This window comes from Xiphophorus couchianus, chromosome 1, assembly GCF_001444195.1.
Source record: "Xiphophorus couchianus chromosome 1, X_couchianus-1.0, whole genome shotgun sequence".
NCBI lineage: Eukaryota > Metazoa > Chordata > Actinopteri > Cyprinodontiformes > Poeciliidae > Xiphophorus > Xiphophorus couchianus.
The window spans coordinates 14,331,815-14,357,678 of NC_040228.1; the positions used below are offsets into that span (position 1 = coordinate 14,331,815).

General features: G+C 36.7%; 3 protein-coding genes across 4 annotated transcripts in view; 1 reads left to right on the forward strand and 2 right to left on the reverse strand.

The window, feature by feature from the left end:
• Positions 1-9,777, forward strand: part of stat6 (signal transducer and activator of transcription 6, interleukin-4 induced) — a 29,932-nt gene extending 20,155 nt beyond the window's left edge. The window contains exons 16-22 of one of the 2 annotated variants that reach the window (XM_028017423.1): positions 742-891; positions 981-1,038; positions 2,023-2,055; positions 3,729-3,767; positions 4,970-5,002; positions 5,092-5,112; positions 5,717-9,777. In XM_028017423.1, coding sequence (XP_027873224.1) covers positions 742-891; positions 981-1,038; positions 2,023-2,055; positions 3,729-3,767; positions 4,970-5,002; positions 5,092-5,112; positions 5,717-5,777 — 395 coding nt within the window. In that variant the 3' untranslated portion in view covers positions 5,778-9,777. The remainder of the gene's footprint in view (positions 1-741; positions 892-980; positions 1,039-2,022; positions 2,056-3,728; positions 3,768-4,969; positions 5,003-5,091; positions 5,113-5,716) is intronic. The other variant, XM_028017433.1, reaches the window with a different exon arrangement.
• A 974-nt stretch (positions 9,778-10,751) lies between these two features.
• On the reverse strand, positions 10,752-14,533 carry mipa (major intrinsic protein of lens fiber a). The gene is made up of 4 exons (XM_028017476.1): positions 13,765-14,533; positions 13,417-13,581; positions 12,000-12,080; positions 10,752-11,905 (listed from the first exon to the last, which is right to left on the reverse strand). Exons 1-4 carry the CDS (start codon positions 14,122-14,124, stop codon positions 11,720-11,722), a joined length of 792 nt encoding a protein of 263 aa, XP_027873277.1. The 5' UTR covers positions 14,125-14,533; the 3' UTR covers positions 10,752-11,719.
• Positions 14,534-18,450: 3,917 nt separating this feature from the next.
• ptges3a (prostaglandin E synthase 3a (cytosolic)) lies at positions 18,451-22,628 on the reverse strand. Its single transcript, XM_028017501.1, has 8 exons — positions 22,464-22,628; positions 21,570-21,719; positions 21,355-21,418; positions 21,163-21,261; positions 20,606-20,695; positions 20,275-20,328; positions 20,160-20,187; positions 18,451-19,182 (listed from the first exon to the last, which is right to left on the reverse strand). Exons 2-8 carry the CDS (start codon positions 21,716-21,718, stop codon positions 19,163-19,165), a joined length of 504 nt encoding a protein of 167 aa, XP_027873302.1. The 5' UTR covers position 21,719; positions 22,464-22,628; the 3' UTR covers positions 18,451-19,162.
• Between the last annotated feature and the right edge of the window lie 3,236 nt (positions 22,629-25,864).

Here is a 25,864-nt window from a genome sequence, read left to right on the forward strand (position 1 = left end):
ATTTATTTTGAACCATGTGTATCATTTGATTAAACAGTTTACTGACAGGTTGTAATTTCAAAAGAAAAATAATAATAATTAGATCACTATTTGGTCTTGAATAGCAAAAGAAATACCGTAATACCAATATGCCGTAATATCCAGACAATATTGAAAATGTCTGTTGATGTTGCATGCTTATGCTTCCATTTTTTTTTTTAAAAAGCCATAATTTTTTGCTAAATTATTGAAGCAGGGGCTTGTCCTTCTAATGTGTCAGGCTCTATAGGTTGTCTCTGAAGCTGTCACCTTTTAAAAAAACATACAAAAACCGTTGAACTACGTCTAAACTATTGGTGGATTCACCAACAGCCAGAAATCAAGTTACCGTAGCTTTCCTCAGCTGGGTCAAAATAGTTTTAAAAACTTCTGAATCTAGAGTGTCCATCGTTTCCCAGTCCGGTCCACTGATGATGAGTTCACTGGAACTCATCAATGGCCCCTAAAGGCTCGCAGGTGTAAAGGAAAGGTGATTCTACAATGGAACCACCTTTCCAGATGCTGAAGAGAAAAGCACACCACACTTTGCTGATGTTTCTTTAAAAACATTAAAATAAACAAACAACACCATAAAATAAAATTCTTCAACTTTAAGGGGACATACCATTGTGTTGGTTTTAACATGGCAAATGTTAAAAAAAATTAACAAATCTGAATACTTAAACATTTTCATTGACAGATCCAATATTTTTTTTCCTCTAGATGGGATACCGATGATTCAGAACATTCAGCCTTTCACTAGGAAAGATCTTGAGATACGCTGCCTCGGTGACCGCATTCGAGACATCAATGAGATCTTGTACCTGTATCCAAATGTGCTCAAACATGATGCTTTCAAAAAGTTCTACACAGGTAAGGCTGTACAAAGTGACCAAAGATAGCTGTATGTTAATTTAAACTGATTGGTTGTGGGTGATTTGCTTTTCTCTTGATTGAAACAGAGCAACAGCCCACCAATTCGGGCTACATTCCTGTACGTCTGCAGACTAAAGTTGGCACGTAAGTAAAGTCAAGATTTTTCTTTTATTAGCACATCTCGGCAAAGGTAGAAGGCAGTTTTGTGGAGATTAATAAATCTTGTTTTAAGGTGAAACACTGAGTCAGTCAAGAACGAATCAAAATGCATTTTGATTATTATTGTATTCAATGGTCAAGCAAAGAAAATGAGACTCCCTGGCTAGTCCAGCAGAGTGAAGAAAAGATAAAGTGGATCGCTTTAATATTCACCAGCTACGTAAACATGGAAGTTCCCATCAGCTTATCAAAGGAAGCACATTTTTTTCACAGTTTGTCTCTGCAGCTCTATCTTTGGATAAAGCGGGGTCAGTAGGTTCAGATGAACAATAACAACTTCTCAGAAGACTTCTGTAAATCAAGTTCTGTTTCCCCAGTGAATAAGCTAAAGTTGTATTTCGTCATAACACCGTTCAAAGTGCTTTAGATGATCAAAACACAACACAGCAACCAACCGTTAGACAAGCAACAAACATTTTATTTTGTCACATTTGATGTTGAATACCATCCTCAAATTCATCAAGAATAACCATTGTCCAACACACATCAAATATATCAATCAGTGTTCCAGCTGTTTTTTAATAATAAGCAACTCTTAAAACAGGTAGGGTTTTAGCTTTGATTTAAAGGAAATCAGTGTTTGGCTGTTTTTGAGTTTTCTGAAACTTAAAATTAAATTTTAACAAACTTCAGAATTTTTTAAGCTTGTATACAGCGATGGCCGCATTTCTTGTAATGTGCAAAAATGCTTCAAACCAGTTAATCTTTCATCATTGAATGGAGATGTAAAATGTCTCATTAGTGTATGCATGCATGCATGGGCAGGGTCAGTGTGTAGAGAAGTGATAAACATTATAAATGTTTCAACTAATTTAATTAGATGTTAAAAGATATTTCTTTAATGTGTCACAAAATAAAATGTATTATGTTGTGCCAGTGTCAAATATATCAAAATCTATCTGTTTGCAGGGCACCAGAGATTGATGGAAATCATGTCAGTGGGTAAGTTGTGCCGCCCCCTGATTGTAGGGAACCGTATAGGAAACTGATCATGTGACACACTAGGACCAGTTGCTACATGTGCCAAAGCGTTGATCACAAAAGGATGAAATATCTTCAACACCCTCAGACATTTGACCACACAGCATGCAAATAATTTCCACAAACGTGAAGCGTTTGGTAGGTTGCTAAGCAACTGCTGTGACTGTCTTGCGGTTGAGGTTTGAGCATAGCATTCTGCCATAAATGTCACAGGTAACGTAAAAGTCCTGGTTATTGTATTAATGTTAGCACCATTCTGTATGAATAAACTTAATCTCATATTAATATTTACAGTCATTCAATAAATTTGAATATGGGTTCCAATGAGGGTTGCTTGACAGATTACAAGCACACTTTGAAAATAACAACCTTTAGGCAGGTATTAAACATACTGTTCATCAGACCCACATTTCTGCATTAAGAATGTTTTTTTTATTGGTCTGATGGAATATTTTCATCTTGATTGTCACGTTTTCATTAGCTTTAAGCAAGAAATCATCACTGTGAACACAAATAAAAGCTTTAAAACATCAGTCTGTAGAGAATTAATCTATATAAACTGTTTAACTTGTGAGCTGAGTTACTGAAATATATGAAATTTTCATTAATATTCTAATTTACAAGAATAGAATAGAATATGCTTTATTGATCCCCAAGGAGAATATGCTTATTTGTTGACAAGCTACTCCGTCTAAGGTATTAAATATCCATAATACAAATATAACCATATGAGACAAATCTTATTTATTACTATTTATTTATTGAGTATGACTGTAGTTGACAAGGACCGCCAGCATAAAGCTGGCTCAGACTAAGCTCTTGCTCTCATTCAGCTATCCATTCATCAAGACAGGTTGGAGTAAAATGACAGAGGCAAAAATAAATAATAATAAATAGCATCTGAGAGGGTGTTTCCATAGCTGGACATACTTTAAGTCTTGAACAATCCTTCCTGAAAAGGTAAACGTGCAAATTTGTCTGTACAAAAACTGTGTAAAAAGTTGCATTTCATGCTCATTTGACAAAGGGATTCCTTTTTCATGCCCGTTGTAATTTTGCTTGAATTGAATAAAATATGGTGCATATTTTAAGTTAAACAATTTAAAGAGTTTATTTCCTAATTTATTTATTGAATATGACTGTAGTTGACAAGGACTGCCAGCGTAAAGCTAGCTCAGAATAAGCTCTTGCTCTCATTCAGCTATCCATTCATCAAGACAGGGTGGAGTAAAATGACAGAATAGATTTTCATCAATTAATTGATGAAAATTAATTGTTAAAGAATCTAACCAATAAGTAAGATTGATACTGGCATAGGTATGGCTAAATTCTTGTCAATTCCCATCACTAGAAAGAAAACGATGAAATTATTGACACAGCTTTTTACAAACAGGACATCACTTAGTCCTCTCTTATAATGTGTTTGTGTACACAGAGAAGGATCCAGTACAAACTCATGTTTGTTTACACCATGGCTAATTCTCTGTCACATTCTGTTTTTCAATATGGCTTGGTTTTAATAATACTGTATCTTAAGTTTTCTACAACTTTTCATATATTTGTTCAGCAAGAAACTTCATTACAAAGGCTAAAATTATCTTGTTCGTTATGTGTGTCTGTTTCTGTGTGTACAGTGAACTGAGCGCGCTGAATGTCGAAGACACCTACTCATTGTAAGAGTCATTTTATGTGCCAGCTTCTCAGTCTGTTCGCACAGACAGTTGTTGAACTGTGGCCACTTTTTTGTGTGGAAATTCAAATTTGATTTCCGTTTCTACAATACAGAAAGTTCTCTTACTTTTTATTCAACCCTCCCGCGGTCTTAGTGTGTCACGGTCGAACAGCGGGCAAAGGGATGGGGTACACACACCAAAAAAAAATGAACGTGGGATCAGTGCGACCACGCCGGACTGCTCATTGATGTGTCCAAATGACCCAATGTCTTAAGACCGCAGGAGGATTAAATTGATCAAATTTACTTCTAGAAACTAGATTTTAAAAGCATTGAAAATCTCAATTTATTAAACCACCTGTCTTTTAATTAAAAGCTTTATGATTTGCACTTTGCACTGTATTCCTTTCTGGATGCTTCAGTGTTCAGTGATAGTGAAATGACTCCTCAGCTTATTGGATTAACTGTATATATTTTGTTTAGATATTTTCAGGTATCTATGGTAAATTTTAATAATAATAAAAATAATTTTGTGGCACAGTTGTCAACACTTGCTTTGCAGCAAGAAGATTGTGGTTCTGCATGAAGCTTGCATGTTTCTACGTTTTACCCATACATGTGTGGATACTGTATGGGTACTCAGGCTTCAGTCCAAAATCATGACTGTTAATTGGTCTCTCTAAATTATCCTTAAGTATGAGTGTGTGCATGCATTCCTGTTTGTCCAGTGTGTCTCTGTGTTGCCCTGTGATGAATTATAAATCTAACTATCTGCCTAACGACCACTGGAGGCCCTTCAAGGATAAATTTGTATAGATCATGAATAGATGTATTCAGCTGTAGATACCGTTTGCTTGTAAATACAGACTGTAACCTGCTGCCCCTCCTGTTCTATCAACACAACTCAAACCACATGTACTGATCAAAATAATCAGCTAACAGACACCGAAAAAGGACAAGTTGTGCTAAATTTACAATGTTAATGCAGGGTGTGGTTTTATAGTATCATAACTAGGATGGATACAAGATGGGTAGAACTATAGATCAGGACTTTAGGCTAAATATCCATCGGCATATAAAGTCAAGCACATTTTTATGGAGTTTTATGTCAGAACAAAATTATTTGTGTATTTGGTTCTTTGTTAATGTTTTACCATTCCTTACTGCACTAACTTTATGTTTCCCTTGATTTAACATCTGCAGAGATACATTACCAGACTTGACTGTCCTCTCCATGTAAGTGTTATTTCAAAGTTTTTTTTCTCTGTCTACAGTTTTGTTTCACTTCTATTGACTATGCATTTACATTTCTTCCACATTTGCAGGGAAGCACACTGCGACCCCGTGTAAGTGCAACCTTAAGATTGTCAAGTAAACAGTGATGTCACAGTTTCACAACCTTTAAGCTTTTAATAAATTTGTGAAGTAAACTTCATGCAACCTTACCGCTAACGTAGCTGTACTGTACTTTTTACAGTACACTAATTGATGTTTGTAGCAGGCATAGATAATAAAATTCACTTTAAAAAATACAAAAAATTATTTATATGTTTTAAACAAATATGTGAAATAATAAAAAAAAGTTATAAACATCCTTCAAGGCATTAAGGCATGGTCAGTTTGGTGCTGACAAACTGGTGCTGACAATACCATTTTTAAATACCACTTGGTATTTAAAAATGGTATACCAAGTGGTATTTTTTAAATACATCTTGGTATTTAAAAATACTATTATTTTAAATACCATTTGGTAAATGAATGGCCTCCCTTTAGTACAGCTTGATGAAGCAGCCTGTCTTTTATGCATGTGGAAAGACAAATGTTAAATGTCTGAAGACTGGATTTTAAAACCTAGTAATTTATTTACATATACTGTAGTGGCATGTTGTTCAATGTTAAAAGTTGTATTAGACTGCGCAAAACACTAATTATGTGTTTTTTATCTTCTAGTCCTGCAGATGGCATGGATTACGACTTTTATTTCAATGATTTTCCTAAGAACTCTACTTGATATTAGAGACCAAGGCAGATGCAAAGTCAAGACTCAAGACTAACTCATCGTTTATGACTGAAGTGATTGTGCTGTTTTCTTCATCGGGATCTACAGTTTGATTTGATTGTAAATAGAAACTTTTTAGGGCTAGAATTAGCCTTTTCAGGGCATTTTAGGCCATTTTAAAATGGCCACACTTCTCAATTGAATATGGCAATTAAATAATTATGAGTTCAGTATCGGGCGAGCATCAGTTTAAAGTGTCCAGCAGCAGGATTTTTAGCACTACAGGGCTAAAAAGGGTTAGCCAATTGTGGTATTAACACAGTGTTCATCGTAAAGACGGCTGTGGCAGCTGATGAGTCTCAAATAAATTGAAATAAATCACTCCACTTTACATAAAATAATCTAGATGTGTAGGAGATTTAAAATAACTGCCTACAAAAATGTTTTGAATTTTGATCCACAGATGATCTAATGCAGTCAATAAAAATGTGGAATACCCTCTTAATTTAGTGCCCATATAGAGTTCACAAAATGAGCGCTGGCACATAATAGTTATCCAGTTAAGGTGTCAAGTTTTTGAATCACAGGTTGCCAAATGCTCTACTGACTATGTAAAAAACCAGCAGAGAGCTTAGAAGCAAATGCTAATCTTGTCTTCAAAAGCAGCAACCAATTAGCAAGCTGTGATATTTGTACAGGGTTAAAGCCTTAGAATTTAAATTTTGAGCTACACAGAAATGCAGTCCAGGGGCGTGCTGTGGTGGCGCAGGGGGTTAGCACGCCCCACGTTTGGAGGCCTTAGTCCTCAACGCGGACGTCGTGGGTTCGACTCCTGGTCCTGACGACCTTTGCCGTATGTCTTCCACCCTCCTTCCTGTCTGCCTACTGTGGAAAAAAATACGAGCCACTAGCGCCGCAAAAAAAACTCTTCGGGACAAAAAAAATGCAGTCCAGAAAAATTAAAAAAGCCCTTTATCCTATCACTTTTAAGTTTGATTCCTAGAATAATATTTGTGACAAGAACGCATGTTATTAAAATGACTATTTTTTGGACTAAAACGCTTAAATTAGCTTACACCTCAACATTTAGGAAATCTCTAACCCTTTTTAGCCTCTGATGTGGTTCAAATTAGCATCTTATACAAAAAGGCCATTTCACTGTTTCAACGCTGTACAACATTTGATCTATTTTTTTATTCTAAAATACTTTATTTACTAATCTTGAACTAGATTATTCTACACTTGGCATAGATTATTTTAAAGCAGTATTTGTGAATCTTGTCTAATCTCGGTCTTGTGAAGGCACTGGATGTATCTTCCAATCCCAATTTAAAAGTAACACCTCAAGATAAAAGTAACACCTCAAGGCAACAATTTTAATGTCTATCTTAATTTTAATCGGTGTAATATGCAGGGAACATGGATTCCTTAATTAGCACCCAAAAATGTGTTGCTAGCTTGTGGACTCCCACTGACAGGTAAGAGGGAAAAATAAGCCCTATATATAAAGAAAAGGAAATTGTATGAATATCGAATACTAAAAATGCTAAAAAAAAAAAAAAAAAGCTAAAATCTTCATGGATGCTTTTTACTGGTGCTGTTGCTTTAGTCATTTTATTTAAATTCAACGTTATGTGAGCCACCCTTTTCCTTTCCAGTATTTATCTCTACCACAGCAACGCAACATGACCGGTTCACTTTGAATACTTTAAATTGGAAACCCATCTGAATTAAAGGGGTTTTCTTGTCATTTGTGTTTTTATGCTTAATGGTGCACTTCTTTGAAAAGCACACACACACACATATATAACATGATTTGTACATTTGTTAACTCCTCATTCATTTGTTTGTTTGGTTTGATTTAAGCTAAATAAGTGAGTTGTCATCTACATCAGTTTATTAGGTGTTATGTTTTGGTAGTCCTGCTATTTTTTTGAGATGTTGGGGGTGGTTTCAGTGACATTGTATTTTCTCAGTTGTATAATCTGTCCTTACCCAAACACTTCAGTTACTGCGTGTTGAACATTTAACCATACAATATTACACAATATTTATGCTGAATAGTCTGATAGTTTGTGTTCTTTGTTGAACATGGGTTCAGTCACAACAGAAAACAATAATAAACAATAATCGTTTTCTTCTTTTTTTTTCATTACTGCGGACTGCAGTACTATAACATGGTGATGGACGCTCATAACAGCTGGCAGATGCAGTAAAGTTGACGGTCAAGACTATGAGCTAATTTTTTTTTTTTTATACTATTTTTATATATGAAACTCTAGTTGACAGTATTTTCAAAAAGCTTTGGTAAACACTGTTACAGTAAATTTGTACATTTATCTCACATTAAATCCCAATAGTAAACATGAGCCAAATCATCAGTATATTAGAAAGACACAGAAACTACACCGACACGAGAGCTAGCATGTTAGGCCAGTGATAACATTACAAATGCTAAAATTGGTTGTCCTTCTCTTGCTTGTAAATACAAATCTGCAAGTTGAACTGCTTCACTTTTATTTTGTATGAAAAGTTGTGTGATTTAAATACTTTATTAGCTTATAAGATAGAACGGAATGTAGCAAAAGTTCCAACCAAAAGTAATGGGATAGAGCGCAATTCTGTTGACACTGTACAGTATGTTGTTATTGTCCTATCCTCAGTTGATAACTAGTAATCTGTCAGCAAACCCGTTTTGCAAACATACAGATTTGTTTCTCCCCCCCAAGACTGAAGTTAACTGCTTGTACGAGAGAACCGCCTTCTCAAAACGACTCATATTTTGAAAATGCAAGATGCTCATGGCAGTTTTGGCTTATCAACATGTTCGCATTAGATGATTATTTTTAAAGAAGGTGATGGATGTTTAAGCAGAATGCCAAGATTTTGGAACAATCTTACAACTGAAGAGATTATGAGAAAATGTGGTTATGCGACTGAAAATATTAATACCCCTTGTACTGTCTCTGGGAATAACATGGGTTGCAAATTAGTAAAAAGGTGAAATGACCTAATACAGAAACATTCAAACCACAGCAAAATATTGACTGCGAAGTATGTCTGTCTAAAGAAACAATGTGTTGATGAAATAAGGCAGCATTAAAGAATATAACGATCGTGTTCATTTGAATTGCAATTAATTTGAATTACAACATACCTATACATTGCTGTTGTATGTTTTTGACTGTAACAGACTGTTGCTCTGGCTGGAAACGTTTTGCTTATTTACTGCAAAAATAGTTTCTGTTTACAGGTTTTTAAAGGAACATTTGTGGGAGCTGGCAGGGGACCTTTGAGACTGGACTAATTTTAACATTTTAAACCCCATTCTTAGACTCCAGTCAGTTTGTCTGGTAGCTTCAGCCTTCTGGAAAAACAAATCTGTTTATTAAGAAATATATTAGCTACCTGTAACTGCTTAAAACAAACCTCCTATGAAGAGTACAGTACTGAAAATCCTCTTTTAAAAACGTATTGTAAAAAATATATATAATTTTTTTTATAGTTACTCTTTTTCTAATTTAAGCCTTATGCAAATCAATTCTGTGTAAGCTGAATAAATTCAGTTTTTAACATTGCTTCCACTTTAAGCCATCCCTTTTACATATTTCTATATATGCCAATATTTTTAATGTTCCTTGTCACATGCATGTTTCATGTTTTACACGTCATGCAGGTTTTTGGTATAAGTCCTTCATTGTTGTGATGTATAAGATTTCAACTGCCATAAAATTAAAACTGCCAAAATAATTGGGTGAATTTATTTACAAATGCATTCATCTACACATGTATTATTTCAGAATTTCAAAAACACTGCAGTTTCCCTACTAGAAGCAGCAGCACATAGATGAGTCACAGAAATAACCTCTGGGTTTTGTTCTTGTAAATAGAGCTGGGACCAGAAACGTTAATCCATCTTATTCTTCCATATGTCTAAGATTTTCCATATGCAAATGTTTTGTCTTGTAATTGATTGTATACACTCCAAATAAACCCGAAAAGAACACAAACAGAAATTGCAAACTGATTTTTTTTTCTTTACATTTAAAGCCAATTATGCCCCAAACTATGCCTGTTACCACAGTGGATGACCAGTTGAATGTTTGTACATAGCAGGATTTGTTTAATCTATGATAACATGGATTAGGGAGCATCTTATACTTTCTATCAATCCACTTTTCATCCATTTTCAACAGCCTTTTTTTTAAGAAAAAAAATCTTACACTGTACATCATAACGTTTCCATTAGAAAACAATCTAATTTAAAAATTGTTTTGAAAATGTAAATTCTACTCAACCACAGCCATGGAAATCACTCTGGGAGTAAAAAAGGAAATTAAGTGAAGGTGTTATATAAAGGAAGCAGAAAGAGAATCAGTTTACAAAGCTTGGTTCAAGAAATGTTCTAGCAAAACTAGCAAAATGCTAACTTCTCTCTGAGCCACGTCCCAAAGACAGGAAGAAGGGAACAAATACAATTTCAAACTTCAATCTTCTTCTTGAAGACTATGAAAATCAAGATGCACTCTGTTAAATTTCAAATTTAACAGAATTGAGCCTTTCAACTTGAACAGACTACAGCTGTCCCACCTCATGGAGTCTGCCTTTATTAACACAAAATTTAAGTTCTCTGATGTATAATTTACGCAAAGTAGCACAATGCCAATGAAACAAAAAACACCTGATCTTCAGGACAGCGAGTCGAGTTTGCTCTCCTTGTTTTTCCTTGGTATGACTAAGTAAATAAAATGTAATAACTCAAATACGCCTGTACATGGGTCTTTGGTCAGCGCTGCTCTAAAGCTCTGGGTACAAAATTTTGTCAGAAAGTCAAAGAAAGCATAAACCAACACAATTACTGCATATGATCCAAATGTGGATGTTGCGAACAAATTATTTACTTATAAAGTAATATGCTACGGTTCTGGGTAAAATAATAAAACTTAATATTGGCACTTAAAAAAATCTGCCTGAAAGAAAAAAAAATGTTAATTGTGGATCTTTATTTTAAAAATAAATAGCATTTTATAGGGGCTTTACTACATGAGACACAAATGCTCAAGTGTTTGAAAGGGGCTTTAAGCCGTGATTGAAATCCAGATTTATCCCCTTAGGAGAAAGATACAATTACCCTAAACATGCAAATTTCTTGGAGTTTTACAGTAAATTATACTTTTTCATTTAGGGCAAAAAAAATGGTGACACATCTCTAATGTAATGTGACATTATATAACTCATTATACAAACAATTTTAGCAATGACATTTCAGGGAAAATATCTTGTAAAACAAGCATACACATACACACAGACAAGCAGGCGCACTCAATTTGTCTTTCTCACCATCACTCTTATCACACAGGCTTGCATATACACACACATACAGCTAAAAGAAAGAAAAGGCAAAAACAATACCAATACATATCTTGGCCAAAGTTTGTGAAACACAACGCAGAGCGAGATCACGCTCAATCAAAATTGGAAATGCAGGCGGAGGTCCTTTGTTCTACTGTAGCTTCACTCCTAGCGAAATGAAAGGCAGGGAAAATAAACAGAAAGGGAAGTAAAGATGGAAATAGCACCACTATCCCTGGCAGTTATAGCTGTCTGGTCAGCAAGGAGTAATTGATTCACCCTGCTACAGGGCATGGGGTGCTTCCTTTAGCGGCAAGTCCTCCTCCAACCCTCCAACTTTGGGAACAGGAGAAGGAAAAATGGGTGTAGGTGAGATTAAGTAAGTTAATTGGGGCAGTGCATGCCCTTTCTATAAGTCCTGTAGGGAGTACGACAAGGATGACAAGGGGGCTCTTTGCAATTGTTGAGGAACGGGAGGAGGCATGCGTGCAAAAACAGTGTGTGGGCTGCGGATGGACCAGGAACCAAGGGTGCAGAGTGTGGCGCTACAGGTGGAAGGGGTGTGAGAGAGGTTGGGGGTGTCAGAAAGCAAATCTCCAGATTTATAGGGCCTGTGTCTTAAGCTCAATGGACTCTCCCCTGGTCTCCTGCTGGGCCTCGGCCTCTGGGGGCCGGGTGCCCTTCAGCGTGGCCAGCCTCTCGGAGAGACCACGCATGCGTGGGAACAGCAGGAAGTCATAGAGCAGAGCGCCTATGGCACCGCCGATCATGGGTCCCACCCAGTACACCTGGACAGGATGAAAACCAGCATAGCTGATATAGAAATACCACAACAATTTGGTTTGGATTTCTTTGTAGAGCAAACGTATTTATACATCTTACCCAGTGGTTAACAAAGTTCCTGACAAGGACAGCAGGGGCGAAGGACCTTGCTGGATTCATTCCCGCTCCTGTGTAGTACATCTAAGCGACAGACAGATAAAGTGGTTCAGCATTGTTGCTCCTTATCTGCTCATTTAACACTTGGTGGTCACTAAATCTAACATACTAGTCAATGTTGTTCATGAATAGTCTTGATGTATTGATTTTATGTTGAAAGGGTGTTAGAAGGAGCTGGAGATAGGCACCAGCACCCCTCCCGACCTCAGTAGGGACAAGGGTGTTAGGAAATGGATGGATGGATGGATGGATGGATGGATGGATGGATGGATGGATGGATGGATGGATGGATGGATGAGTGGATGGATGGATGGATGGATGGATGGATGGATGAGTGGATGGATGGATGGATGGATAGGTGTTAGAAGGATGTCCTTCATAGTATAAATTATGTAACACTGGGTATATTCTGCCTGAAATGTTTGCCATGATTTTGACTATATCATTTAAGAAACTTAAATAACACCGGAAATCTATTTTTAGTTCTCTAATAGATTAGTTTAATCTATTTTTAGGCTATTACAATTTTAGTTTGCAAAACAATACCTTTGAGGAAGATAGTGGAGCTAAAATTTATGTGAGAGGAAGACAGTCCTAGCAACAGCGATCATGAATATCGTCCAGAGAAGGACAGGCCGTTGTCCTGCATGTTTTAGATGTGGCTCTGCTTGAACCCTCCTGAGTCACATAATTTGGTGATTAGCAGGTTTCTGCAAAATTTGTGATAGGCTGAGGAAACACAGTCAAAGCCAAACATTTTCAGAGCCCTGGTAGATTTGAGGTGTTTTCATTCAACCACATCATTAGAATATATGCATGATGCAGGTCCAATTCTTTGAGGATGAAAGCTCTCCTTGCCATTACCCTAATTTATACCTAAAATGTACTTAAGTCATCTGTTTAAACCACTCCAAAACATTAATATTACTTTCAGTCAGAAGATTCATGTTGGTAAAATTTATTGATGACTTTAATCTTAAATCTTATAGATGTATAAATTGTATTGGATTTAATGTATTCCTACTTGTAATGCTTTTTGATTGAGGTGAGCGACCTGTAGCCGGACCGTTTCTAAAACACTGCAGGACATCTGCCTTCAACGACGGAAATCATCCATCTCAATAGGATGTTAATGAAGATCCGGTAGTAGCTACGATGCTGAGGAAGTTTGAGGTTTTCCATGTTACGATGCTGCTGATCCAGCAAGTTTAAACCCAAAACGTGGTCTATCTTAGTTTATCTAAGCTTTGTTTTTGTGCTTCTAAAAAACCTAATTCATGCATCAAAAGGCTAGAGTTTGCTCTTTGATTAACCTAAAAAATAATTTTGAAAACATTTGCAGTTGGAGCTGGCTTCTTACCCCAAACAGATGCCCAATGAGCACAGAGAAGCCGATGGCAAGAGCAGCAGAGCCCAGGCGTCCGTTGCGCCTCTCATCTGTCACAGCAAAGACGCAGATGACAAGCTGGAGGGTGAGGAAGATCTCGATCGTGGTGGCCATGCCAAGGCTGATTCCTGGCTGCAGCTGTAAGAGACCGTTTAGAAAGATGACAAGGAGAAAATTGAAATTAAAGAGAAGGTGTTCTATATTTGGGACATATGTCAGGTTATTTTCAATCTGCAGATTGGGTGGTCCCGTCCCATCTTTCTTCATTACAGTGCAGAAGTAAAAAATTTAATTCCCACTTGATTACTCTGGTCACCTTACCGTATTCAGTGCCAAATTCCCCCTCATGTTGTTGGGTGTGACGCCGTACAGCACAGCAGCACCGGCCAGCGCTCCGAGACACTGGGCTATGATGTAGAAGAAAGCCCGGAACATGGACATCTGGGATCCGATCAGGTAAGCGAAGGTGACAGCTGGGTTGATGTGTCCCCCGCTGATGTGACCGATGGACTGGATGAAGGTGGCAGCCGCCAGTCCAAAGCAAAAGGCAACATGAAGAACGTTGTGGGGGCCTGTGGTCCAGCGGAGGGCCGCTCCCAGCCCAAAGAATACAAAGAACATGGTGCCATAGAACTCTGCGAAGACCGCTCGCCAGAAAGACATAGACCTGAACTCCCACATGATCGTACAAAGTCAAAAAGCAGCGTCTAAACACCTGAGGACTAACTAATCAACCTAAAGGAGAAAATGTCCAAAAAATACAGACCAAAAAGCACTCAAACAGAAACTGTCTCTCTAAAGCTAAATGTAACAACACATAAAGGCCTCAGCATGTAGCTGTAAGTAAAATGCACAAATTCCTTCTTAAATCAGATTTTTGTCATAAAAAGCTCCTGAGTGGAGCAATAAGCCAGTCTCTGTGCATCTATATGCCAACTCTCGCTGGTTGTTAGAAGAGTAACATGGATAGACAAACGTTAAGCATGTCCTGCAGACATTAAGCCTCTTTATCAGAGCGGGGGGACCTCAGAGGCCTTTTTATAACCCACCAACGCCATGACAGACTCATTGAGCCAAGGGGAGGGGTCAGCGGACAATATCACAAATCAAAACAAGGTTACTTAACCCTTCTTTTGCTAGTTGGTCCTTTGGACAAACAGTTTGACACATGGAGGCTGAGGGGAGCTTTCTACTCCAGGAACACTCCTGGGTTTAGTTGTTATAAGAGGTGATTTTAAAATAATGATTGATGATAAAAGTCACACTAAGTAATAAAAATCTTTTGGGAAGAGCAACAGTATGTCTTTGCCAAACATTAAACTTTTTATTGGGGATTACCTTAGGATGAAAAAAAGTCTAACAACCTGATGGAAACTGTCAACAGAAACCATGATGGCAGTAAAACGTTTATCTATAGAAAAAAAATGTCTTTCTTTCCACATCAGCATCACAAATTTAATGTGACGCTGATTCGATTTCGGATTTTCCCATTTGTTTGGCGTAATTACAAGGTTGGAACAAATAAAGAAATTTAAGAATGAATAACACCTGAGTAAAACTTCAAAAACAGTAACAATAACCAATTTCCTTTGGTTTTGTACTTACAAAAAAAATATATTATTTAGTAACTTATCTGTTGTTATTGCTACCTTAATAACTTATTTTTCATTCTTAGTTGCTAATGAAAATATGAAGAGAAAAAGAGGTCTTGTAGCCACGTCTACAAGTGCTGCATGTTCTCCCGGTTTGGACACACACTTTTCAGCACGTTTGACTTTGTCCAGAACTTTCCATGTATTATTTCCCAGCCAGTACTTAGTGTATTCACTGTTATATTTTAGATTATCGTCACAAGTTTCTGTTCTGCTTCAGCTTTAATAGTCTGTCATTTTCCTCCAGCAGCATCGGCAATGTGGTCAGCTCATGTTGGTGAGCTGACCAGTTCCTGGAGTAGCAACGCCTCCCCAAACCATGACACTTCCACCTCCCTGCGTGTTTTATTTCACAATCACTATTTTTTCTGGAATGCATTTGGTTGTAAGTCTGTTGACAACAGATGACTGCTTGAGGTGACTGCTTTTACATTAAAAAACTTCTTTCTGGCCTTATTTTCTTCTTACATGCTAAACATGTAAGGGTGCCAGTCAGTAGCACATACAGTATAGAAACGACTGATCTTCCACACGTTTATGGCCTTATTTTTAAAGCAGAACTCAGATGAACTCTAATCAACGCTGGAATCCATAAGGCTCCAGTAATTTCCCAGCCTTATGCTCTGAATAAAATAAAAAAAACAGTTCTGTAGCAGAACTGATTAGACAGAGTTATGCATTGTGTGCTGTGGATTGGTTTGTAGGCTCAGGTCGGATAAAGCGGTGGAAAATCCACGGCCACAGAGGAAGAGGGGAGAGCAGCCGTGGTATTGAGCTTCTGCACTGGAGCGTCATGCTGACCAGGACAGCTACAGGGACGGCCGCTGCTCTCTGAAAGGTTTATGCTGACCTTACTGCTTTTTGTGCCTTTCACGCATGGAAACAAAACGCTAGCAGTAACAGTTTCTGCTGGTTTCTATGGTCTGTTTTTCTTGCAGTCATATTCAGATCTGCAAGTTCCCTTCCCTGCACCTGTGAGTGGCTAACTTAGTACTTGTTGTTTCACTTTTGATTTGTACATGGTCCAGATTTTTATCAGTGGTGTGAAACATGTTTACAAATTCAACTGGCAGATTTTTGCCAAACAGCAAAAAGAATTTGGTCATTTTGATTTTGGAAAAATTAAATAAATAACTAAACAAAACATCGATCATTTCAAAAAGTTCATTAGTTAACAGGTTGGGAAGTTTTGTCCTCCCACTCCCCATGTCTCCCTAAGCCAGCTTTTGTACATTTAAGCCTATAGTTTTGTTTGGAGGGTGTTGGAAAAGATGCTTGCATTGTGTTTTTCTGTTCTCTTGGTCCAGACTGCTGACGCACACATAACCTGCAGCCCCTAAACATCTCACACTGGGGCAGACAAGCTCTATAAAAACTGTACAGCAGTAAAGACTTGCCAGAGAAGAAGGAAATTTAGACTACATGATTAAATTACAATGCCTTTCAGAAGCCCTCTGCTAGCATAATTGTGGACTGTATAATTGTGTGTGTGTTTGAAATTCTGAGTTGGGCTTTAGACTAGATTTGATGAGCATCAAATAGTGTATAAAAGCTAACTAGTTGTATTTCCCTGATGTTAAGGGAAGTCTAAAATTGAAGGTCACCGTTTGAAAATTCACAGACAGCAAAACTGAACCACAACTAATTTACACCTCAAATATTCAGAAAAGAGGAATGAAACTGGGTATTTCCCTTTTTAGTCTGTGTCAAAGTAAAGACGGTAAGTCCCTACCAGCCGCTCCAAGTAAAAGGATGCAGAACAGGACAGAGGTCCTTATAAGGCAGCACAGTGACATGCAAACTATTCATGTTCCACTGAAGTTCGCATAAAGTCATCACCAACACTGCTACCAGGTTAAACTTCAATCTTTTCCTGAAGTTACTCTTAGAACCTTAACACATTTTTAAAGCGAAAAATGAGTATACAGGGATTAGTTTAAGCTATAAAAGCTCAAACATCCACACACTCCTCCCACTAATATCTAGTTAAATCTCCTACAATCAGTTGCACCTGTAGCATTCACTTTATGTAGCAAATGGGAGCTTCTGTCTCATTTCTGGTTAGATAGTTGATGACTTTAGGTTTCAAAAATGGTGTAACTGATTAAATTGGAAGATTTCCGGGAATGGACATGTGTATGAACCGTTGTCCATAAGATTTGAATTGGTCTGCCGTTCGGGTCATTCCAGAAGTTTCATTTTGCCCTGCTTTATCCATTAAAAGACCAGTCTGGTGATTGTTCTTATATTTATGTTTGATTTTAAGCCATTTAGTTCCTGGGTTATATACAAATCCCAATCCATTCCTTTTCATCTGGAGACGGATTTTTAATTTTTTTTTTTTTTACCCCTCCAGGGGGTCTTTTGTGGGCTCTAGTGTCCCTAATGTGAAAGTAGGTTGACAGGAAAGGGGGAAGGAGAGGAGAGAAGACATGTGGCAAATATCGTTGGGTCCGGGAGTTGAACCCGCGACAGCCAGGTCGAGGACTCAAGGCCTCCAAACATGGCTATCTGAGCTATCCCCTACGACACCACGACACGCCCCCTGGAGACAGATTTTGTCCGATGAGTGAAACTGGAAATAATTGGGAGAATCAACAGGAAAATTATATCAAAGAATGAATAAAGTTGGCTAATTAAATTTCTGAATTTGACTAAATTAACTCAACTAAAATGTTTTTAACTCTGCTTAACATCCAGGTCTCTTCTCACATCTCAACATGACTGTCACAATTTTTACTTCTTTTTTCATAAAACCAACTAAGAAATGGATGCTTGTACTTATTTCCGTGGTCAAATATTCACAAGAAATTAGTTTGTGAATATTTGAAATTAAAAGCTTGAGGTCAAGCTTAAGTTTGCCAGTGGAGATTTAGTCAAATATTAGAGTGGGCATATGCATTGTTCTTCATTCAGTGACTATACAACAAATGTCATTATAAATAAACATGTGCAGTTAATTGTTTACACAATTTAATTGAAGTTGCGTTATAGGTCCACCCTGGTACAGGAACCATATTTGTAGTAAAAATAGGATGTGACTGCTGTAGTGTACGGTCAGTGATCCAATAATATGGATAACGTAGAGCATCTCGACTCTGGATGGATTTTAAAAAATACCAAATAACTAATAATTATTGTCCCGTTTATGGCAAGTGGTCAATGGTACAATAAAGTTGATTTAAAATATTTCTTAAAATCCCACTGCCTACAATGAACACATTTGACACCGAGAATCAAACATGTGCATTCAAAACATATTTGCTGTTCATGTTATGCATAAGTTGTTTAACTTTTAGAAAAATGCAGTTTATCTTCTCACTTCATACAATTAAAAAAAAACAACACTTATCTGTTTTATTTGCAACAATGAAAGATCTCTTTAATGGATTGCATAAAGAAAACAATGCCTTTCCAAGATGTGAACACATAAGATCGTAAACTCAACCGCCATATTTTTAACAAATCCGTAGTTGTACAAGCATGTTTATTTTAAATGCTGCGACATATTAAAAAAAGTGAAATTACTGTTAAATATTTGCATATGACCAAAGACATCAAAAAACCAATTTAAAGCAGAACTCTTGCCACTTAAATTAAACATAAGTGCAATTTACAATACAAGCATTAAAGAGGGGAAAGTCTGTCATTAGAAAATGTACTTCTTGGAAAATAGGCATTTTCAGTTTCTTTTTTGTCATTAAAAATCACAATGTGTTTACATAACCTGACACCAGAAAAAAACAACAACAACAAAACAGAAGAGAAACAGGGTATAAGACATCAGCACATCCCAATAGTAATTTAAGCCAGGGAACAACATTTTCATTTGAACAGAATCGTCCATGCAGAACAAAACAGCAAAGCACAGCACTGTATGTTGTTATGGACGCCTGTGCATGTCTGTATCCAACAGTCACTCCCCGTCGCTCTCTGCAGGGATTTCACTTTGGAAACGGGGTATAGAGAGAGGTTCTTCTTCAATGTGGCTGCCAACTCATTGCCCAATTTCGTTCTTCAGACTCACGACTTGTTTTGATCTCTAGTGAGGTGGCAACCATGTTTGCCTACTCGAGGTCTGGCATTTCTGCAAGAGACAAAAATTCCAATGAGGGGAACATTGACAACAATGACAAAGGCAGAAACAGTTTAAAATTAAGTGTAAAAAAATATCTAAATTCAGTAATCAAAATACAATAAATGACACTTGATTTAGTATATGGCACATCCGCAAAGTGTCCAGCAGATAGACATTGCCATCTTCCACAAGGTAGCTAAGTCTTAAGAGGTCACTGCTGTTCAGAGTCCTGTGTGTTAGAGGAATAATGGTTGAGTGGAAAACTGATAAAGTAGCACAAGCACTTGTTACCAGATTTTAAAGAACTAAATTCTTCCCTCTGCTGATGGGCTTCATGGAGATCCTGATTTAATTTTTCAACAGGACTTGGCATCTGTCCATAATGACAAAAGGTACCAAACGTAACCGTTTGAACGCAACAGTGTCAGAGTGTTTGATGAGCCAGCAAACTCCTCTCATCTAAACCCTGCAGAGACTCTATGGATTATCATCAAGAGTAAGATAAGAGAAACCCTGAAGGTCATAACTGCAGCAACCATAACTTAACACCTCAGCAGAATCACAGGCCTTTCTCCTCTACGCCAGACTTCATTGGTGTTAATAAAGTTAATGTCAGGAGTCTCGACCATGTACTGTACAGCACATGGACATGCTTTGTGATAGACTACTCTTTTCTGAGTTTGAATTCCTTTTAAATTAGTTTTGTGTACCATTTAAATTTCCTAAGAAACTGAAATTTCAGCTTTTCATTAGCTGCAAGAAATATTCATCAACGGTTAACATAAATCACTTGAAATGTTTCACTCCGTAATGACGTATAACGTAATGACGTTATATGAGTTTCACTTTAACTGAACTTGTCATATGTGAACCTCTCAAAGATATTATACTGCGATATTCTTCTACATATAAAGAATAATATTCCTGTGTTCTCAATAAAAAAAAACTACAACTTTGCTGTTTTTTTTTTTAAAAGTCATACTTACTTTCATCATCTCCGTCTGTAGAATCATGCTGAAACACAAAAACAAAATTATGGGAACTCGAATTTCACCTGGTAAACTTCAAGGAAATCATCAGAAAATAATAAACATAACTAACTTCTTCTGCACCATCAAAATCGGGTAAATCATCTCCACCCATGTTGTTCATCATCTGAAGAAAAAGGAAAAAAAAAAAAAGATGTATGACGTACATAAATCAGCATGTCTTTTCGTAATGTTTGTAAAACATTATAGCTGTTGGAGTTGATTTGAATTTTGTGTTTAATTTATTTTAGTTTGTGTCTTAAGGAATACCATTATGTCTTTATTGTAACGTCTGTGAAAGAATATTTAATTGTAGTTTTTGTTGTCGAGCCCATTAGTTTCTACTACGGTAAAGGGGATCTTTGAATAAACAAATAAATGCTGACAGTTTTTCACTCAATTACCTCAGAGAAGTTGTCAAAACTTGACATGTCCTCATCCGAGTCATCGTCCCAGTCTCTCCAGTTGTTGAAATCCACACTCAACCATTTAAACTAGGGGATTGAACAGAGTTATAAACCAAAAAATACTATTTACCTGCACGTAAACAGCATTTTGTCAAATTCTTAAATTTAGATTCACTAAATGAATGAATAACTTTGTTTGTGTAGGGCTTACACACTGTACAACAAAATTAAGATCTTTTAAAAGATTACGCAATGTAGAAAATAAGTGAAAAAACGTAAGAGGAAAGACTTAAGAGTGTATTTAATACAACATTTAAAAAGTAATAAAGCTCCATTATCTAACTGTCTCACTCCAATTTAATTGAGTAGCATCAGATTTCTTGCACATTTGTACAAGAAGATGTCATGATCTAAACACCTGAAGACAGCAGTTTATTTCCAAAAGACAATCACTTTTCTTTTTTAAGTTTATGAAAAGTACTTTTGAACAGCAGTGTGAAGATGTTTGTTCGACAATAAACAATTAAGAAAAAATGCCTTAAATTTAAAGTTACCTTTGCTTTTTCTTTGGTAAGTCGTGGCCATGGTTTCCCAACTTCTGCTTTTTGTAAACAACACTGCACAGACCTGTCTGTGCGGCTGTGTTTCGATTGCTGTAAATTACATAGATTATCAATTTATTAACAACCCTTGAGAAGTAAAACTCATCCTAAAACTTTAACTAGTTCTGCAGATGTTAATCTTACTTTGGGATCAATTTCCCCAAAAAGCTCAATGTCATTGTAGTATTTGTCTCTTCTGCTGACACAACTGTAAAATGACAGAAAGGGAGGTCACCATACAGTACACCCAGTTTTTCTTAAATTTGGTCCACACAGATGACTGGATTTCACAAAACACATCACATTTTTATACAAATACAAGGAGACTTACCATCTAGTGCACTTTAAACATAACTTACCTAAACTCAAATTTTGACTTGTCAAACTGGACATGTACATCTTTACTGTCTTCCACGCAGAACTCTACAAAAACAAAGTCTCGTCTGTCATACCATTTAGCTATGGCACATAGGGTGGGAAATGGGCCATGCTGTGGCAAATGGGCCATGCTATTGATGAACAGAAAGAAGGAATTAACGACAACATATTTCCTTTTCACATTAGACTGTCAACCTAAGTGGTAATTTTGATCTGCTGGGTCACGTGTGCAGGGTGAAGCTATCTGAGTTATGTTACATTTTATTACAGAGAGAAAATATCATATAATCACATCTTTAAACCATTTAACAGGGCAAGACTGAGTGCTTTCGGTTTTATACAGGAATTGTAACCAAGGAAGATTTCTCTGCAACCTAACTAGGTGGCAAAACGGTTGTGCTTTGACTTACAATTGTTGTAATCTGTGTTTTTTTGAATGTCAAATATTTGTTCTGAATTACACGTACTGGATTTGAACGAGTTTTTACTCGTTTCACTGGTTTTACTCAAAGTGAAATCTTCACACCATGACAGCATTCCTCCTCGGTTCTAACTTTAACCTAGTACAGTTAGTTGACTTTAGCTTGCCAGCTAATGTTAACTTAACTGATGTGTGGGGCGCATACAACGTAAGCTACAATTAAAACTTCGGGGCTAGTTGGAAAAGGTTATGTTAAGCTACAAGGGTATGTAGGTTTAACTATTTGTGTTGGTTTTTAGTCCTGTAACAATAGATGTTAACTGCACAGCTAATGCTAACTCGTGTGCTAGCTCAATGAGCTAATGTTAGCTAGTTGATCCGCATTACAGTACTTCAAAGACTAAGCGCATATTAGCAACAATCGACTGCTAGTACACACATAAACAAGACTTACATCTTTACAGTATAGCAGGTGAACTTCTTCGTCTGACTACGGGCTACCTAGCGGTGTTATATAATACAAATCCGGGCAAATGTGATGACAGAAACCTAAACCTAAACTCTGAGGTTTTCAACCGAAACGTTGAAGTCCCTCAAAGTATCGCGGAGTTTTCTTGATATCTCGAGAGGACGTTACCCGCTTGCCTGGAGCGTGGGCATGCGCTGTGAGATAATTCTAGAAACAGCGTGTGGCTCAACAGCGCCCACTGCTGGTTAGCCACAAGTAATTCATGATAAATTCAAACGTCCACCGGATTATTTCGAAAAAAACAAATCCTGACCCCTGCGATGGACTGGCGACCTGCCCAGGGTGTATCACCCGAAATGTCTCGCTGGAGATAGGCATTAGCACCCTTCCCGACCCCACTAGGGACAAGAGTATAAGAAAATGGATGGATTAATGAATTATCCCAACCGGTGTGCATTTAGACAGTGAAGAACCCGGAGAGAAACCACAGAAAGGAGAACATGGAAGTCCATGCAGAAAGGTCCATGCAAACCCAGACAACAGTTTTATCAACTATGACACTGTTCAGCTCTGACATTGAACAACAAAACTAAAACTAATAAGCTAACTATTATTCAATAAATTACAATATGTAGATGGATGCGCTTCAATTGAAAATAACAACCTTTAAGCAAGTATTATAATATTTTTCATTAAGTCACAGTTCAGTGTGGACTTTCAAATGTATTTTTTATTAATGTAGGGAAATATTCTGATCTTAAGTCTTCCATTTTCATTAGCTATAAGCAAAATCATTTTTTTATAAATAACACAAAGGGATGAAAACATTAGTGTGTAATAGATCTGTGTAGCGTTTCATTTACTGAATTAAGTTACCGAAATAAACTAGTTTTCTAATAATAGAATTTATTGAACATGACTGTGTATATAAAAAGAATTTCACAGGGGACCATGCACAGGAGTTTGTATCTCCAAATCTCTTGCAGGCAAGAATAAATTATAAAACAATAAAAACGCATAATCTTCCAGTCCAATCAGGTCTTCTGGTTCTAGTGTACTCTGCTTCCACAGAACTAGAACCAAACATAGGGAAGTAGCATTTATTTTCTTGAACAAACTTCCAGACAACTGCAAAAATGCTGAAAAACTGAATTTCTTCAAATCAAGACTAAAAACCCGTCCGTTTAGAACTGCTTTTGAGTTAGTGAAACATTGATCAACATATTTGATATACATTTAGTTGATGATGTTGATGATGGCATTTGACAAAATGTAATGTTTACTACTTCATAATTGGCTTTTATGTTTTCATGATGTAAAGTGTTGATGCTCAAATGTGCTCTATGAATACCCTTTACTTGACTTACAATGAAACTACATGACCTTCTGAAAGTGAATTATCAAGAGGCTAAAATGAAAACATTTTAAAGCTTGTGTACATCTTTTATTGGATACAATATTCAATTTTATATATTTCTAGAGCAAACAGAGACATAACAGCCCAGTTTTCTAAACGACAGCTGGATCCCATAGAGACTGAATGCAATTCTTGAGCATCTTCAAAACTCAAGTGATTTTGTTCAATAAAACCACTCAGTAGCCTCAGAAGCCAAATCATGTAAAATATTATGCACAATTAAGACAACTGCACATTTAGTTAAATACCCCCAAAGCATAAAACATTGTTAAAATTGTACAATGGTAATGTTGGTTTCACTTTTAATTAATTATGTTTGATGCATTTCTTACAATTATTTATCTAAGAATTGTTTATTCAGAATAATTTTGAGCTTGTGAAAAACTCAAATTGCAATATTGCAATATTACCACAGCCATTGGATATTTGTTGATTCTTTTTCTATGTTTCATCTTGTTTTTCTGTCTCTTTCTTTTCAAACATCCCACTCACTTGTCAAATTCCCTTTTATTGATAAAGCAATTCAGACGTCACTGTGGGAAACTACAAAAACGTTAGAGATGGCAGACAATGCAGTGGAACTGTAATTATTTACTTACTTGAAATTTGAGTTGCTGCTGGGTCAGTACCATTAAAATATTGCTTCACGATGAGACAAAACTTTATGGATTCATTAAAGTATAAAGACAAATGTTAAAATTACTAGTGTTCCCCCTAAAAGCACAGACTCAAAACCAAACATATTTTATCCATACAATAAAGGCACTGGGTTCTGTGCATTTACAACCAACTAATCTTTTAAATTAGCCATTACTAAAGAAAAGAAATACATCAGTTAAATCTAATTTGCCTCCAGGAGCTTTCTGCAGTAGCTCTGTAATTAGAAAGGGGGGATTAACTATTGCTCACTGTGGTGCTAAGTCGTTTCTACCAGTCTCGTTGCACAGTAAGCCATAATGTGGTTGTATTGTTGTGATCTTGGCACCTAATTACCTTTTCTTTTGTGTGGTCCAGATGAGTGAACGTTACCTACCGCTCTGACTATAATTATGCCATTTGTAGAATTTGAAAAGTACTTTGTTGCAAATCTGGCTTTGGCTTAGGTGCCATGAATACAAACAAACAAAAATGGATTACTCTCACACAGCAAAGCACTTGATGTCTGCAGAAATCTTTGTGCAATGCAAACAGCATAAGAGGGGCTCAGGTAGTACTTCAAAAGAACTGCTTTTCTTTGGTCAATTGTTGAGACACGCGTTGCAAAAAGGTTTGCAAAAGCAGTTTTTGATATCACTTATTTTCTCCCAGCCTACCCAAGGAACATGTCATTTTTCCTGGCTAAAAACTCTTTACAGGATTTTCTGTCCAACAGAGAGAAAAGACTGCAATAAAGCCAGGCACAAATCCAATAGCTGCTCCATTTCCAGTGAATGATGGAACAATCTAGCAGACAATTCATGCAGCCATGGGGGTTTTATGACAATAAGTGATCATATTTCATATATTTAAATTTAGCAAAATATCCACAGAGGACAAAGTGAGTCATTGAATTGGTCTCTGTGAGAAGATTGAAGAAAATTGAACAATTGTTCATATTCTGGTAATCTATTAATGGACTGGAACTGTTTTAAAAAAAATAACCAGATAAAACAGCTGGCCTTTTAAAGGGTTTAAATACATATGGAGAACCGTTTAAAATAGAAGAATTACATTTCAATGTGAACTCAAATAGTGTCCTTGGTCTTCCTCTGAGAAAAATACAATTGTTGACAAACCAACAACTAATCTAATATAGCAGGTCAAAAAAAGACGTAGATTGCAACTGCTATTTCCCGAAACTCTAAATAAAACCCAAAAGAGACACAGATTGCATTAATATTGCCACTTTTTAGTGGCACAGACTTGAATTTGACAGGTAATCTGGGGAGCGAGCTAAAGATCAGTGTGAAGACATGGAACCCTTCCAATC

What these genes read in the sequence shown, in the direction of transcription:
- ptges3a (XM_028017501.1), bottom strand. Translation starts at nt 21,718, where the DNA reads ATGGCCCATTTGCCACAGCATGGCCCATTTCCCACCCTATGTGCCATA. An exon ending in AAGTCAAAATTTGAGTTTAG is followed by an intron (nt 21,419 to 21,569) that starts GTAAGTTATGTT and finishes GTCATTTTACAG; the next exon opens with TTGTGTCAGCAGAAGAGACA. An exon ending in TTGGGGAAATTGATCCCAAA is followed by an intron (nt 21,262 to 21,354) that starts GTAAGATTAACA and finishes TGTAATTTACAG; the next exon opens with CAATCGAAACACAGCCGCAC.
- mipa (XM_028017476.1), bottom strand. Translation starts at nt 14,124, where the DNA reads ATGTGGGAGTTCAGGTCTATGTCTTTCTGGCGAGCGGTCTTCGCAGAG. An exon ending in TCATTGGGCATCTGTTTGGG is followed by an intron (nt 12,081 to 13,416) that starts GTAAGAAGCCAG and finishes TCTGTCGCTTAG; the next exon opens with ATGTACTACACAGGAGCGGG. An exon ending in GGAACTTTGTTAACCACTGG is followed by an intron (nt 11,906 to 11,999) that starts GTAAGATGTATA and finishes CATCCTGTCCAG; the next exon opens with GTGTACTGGGTGGGACCCAT.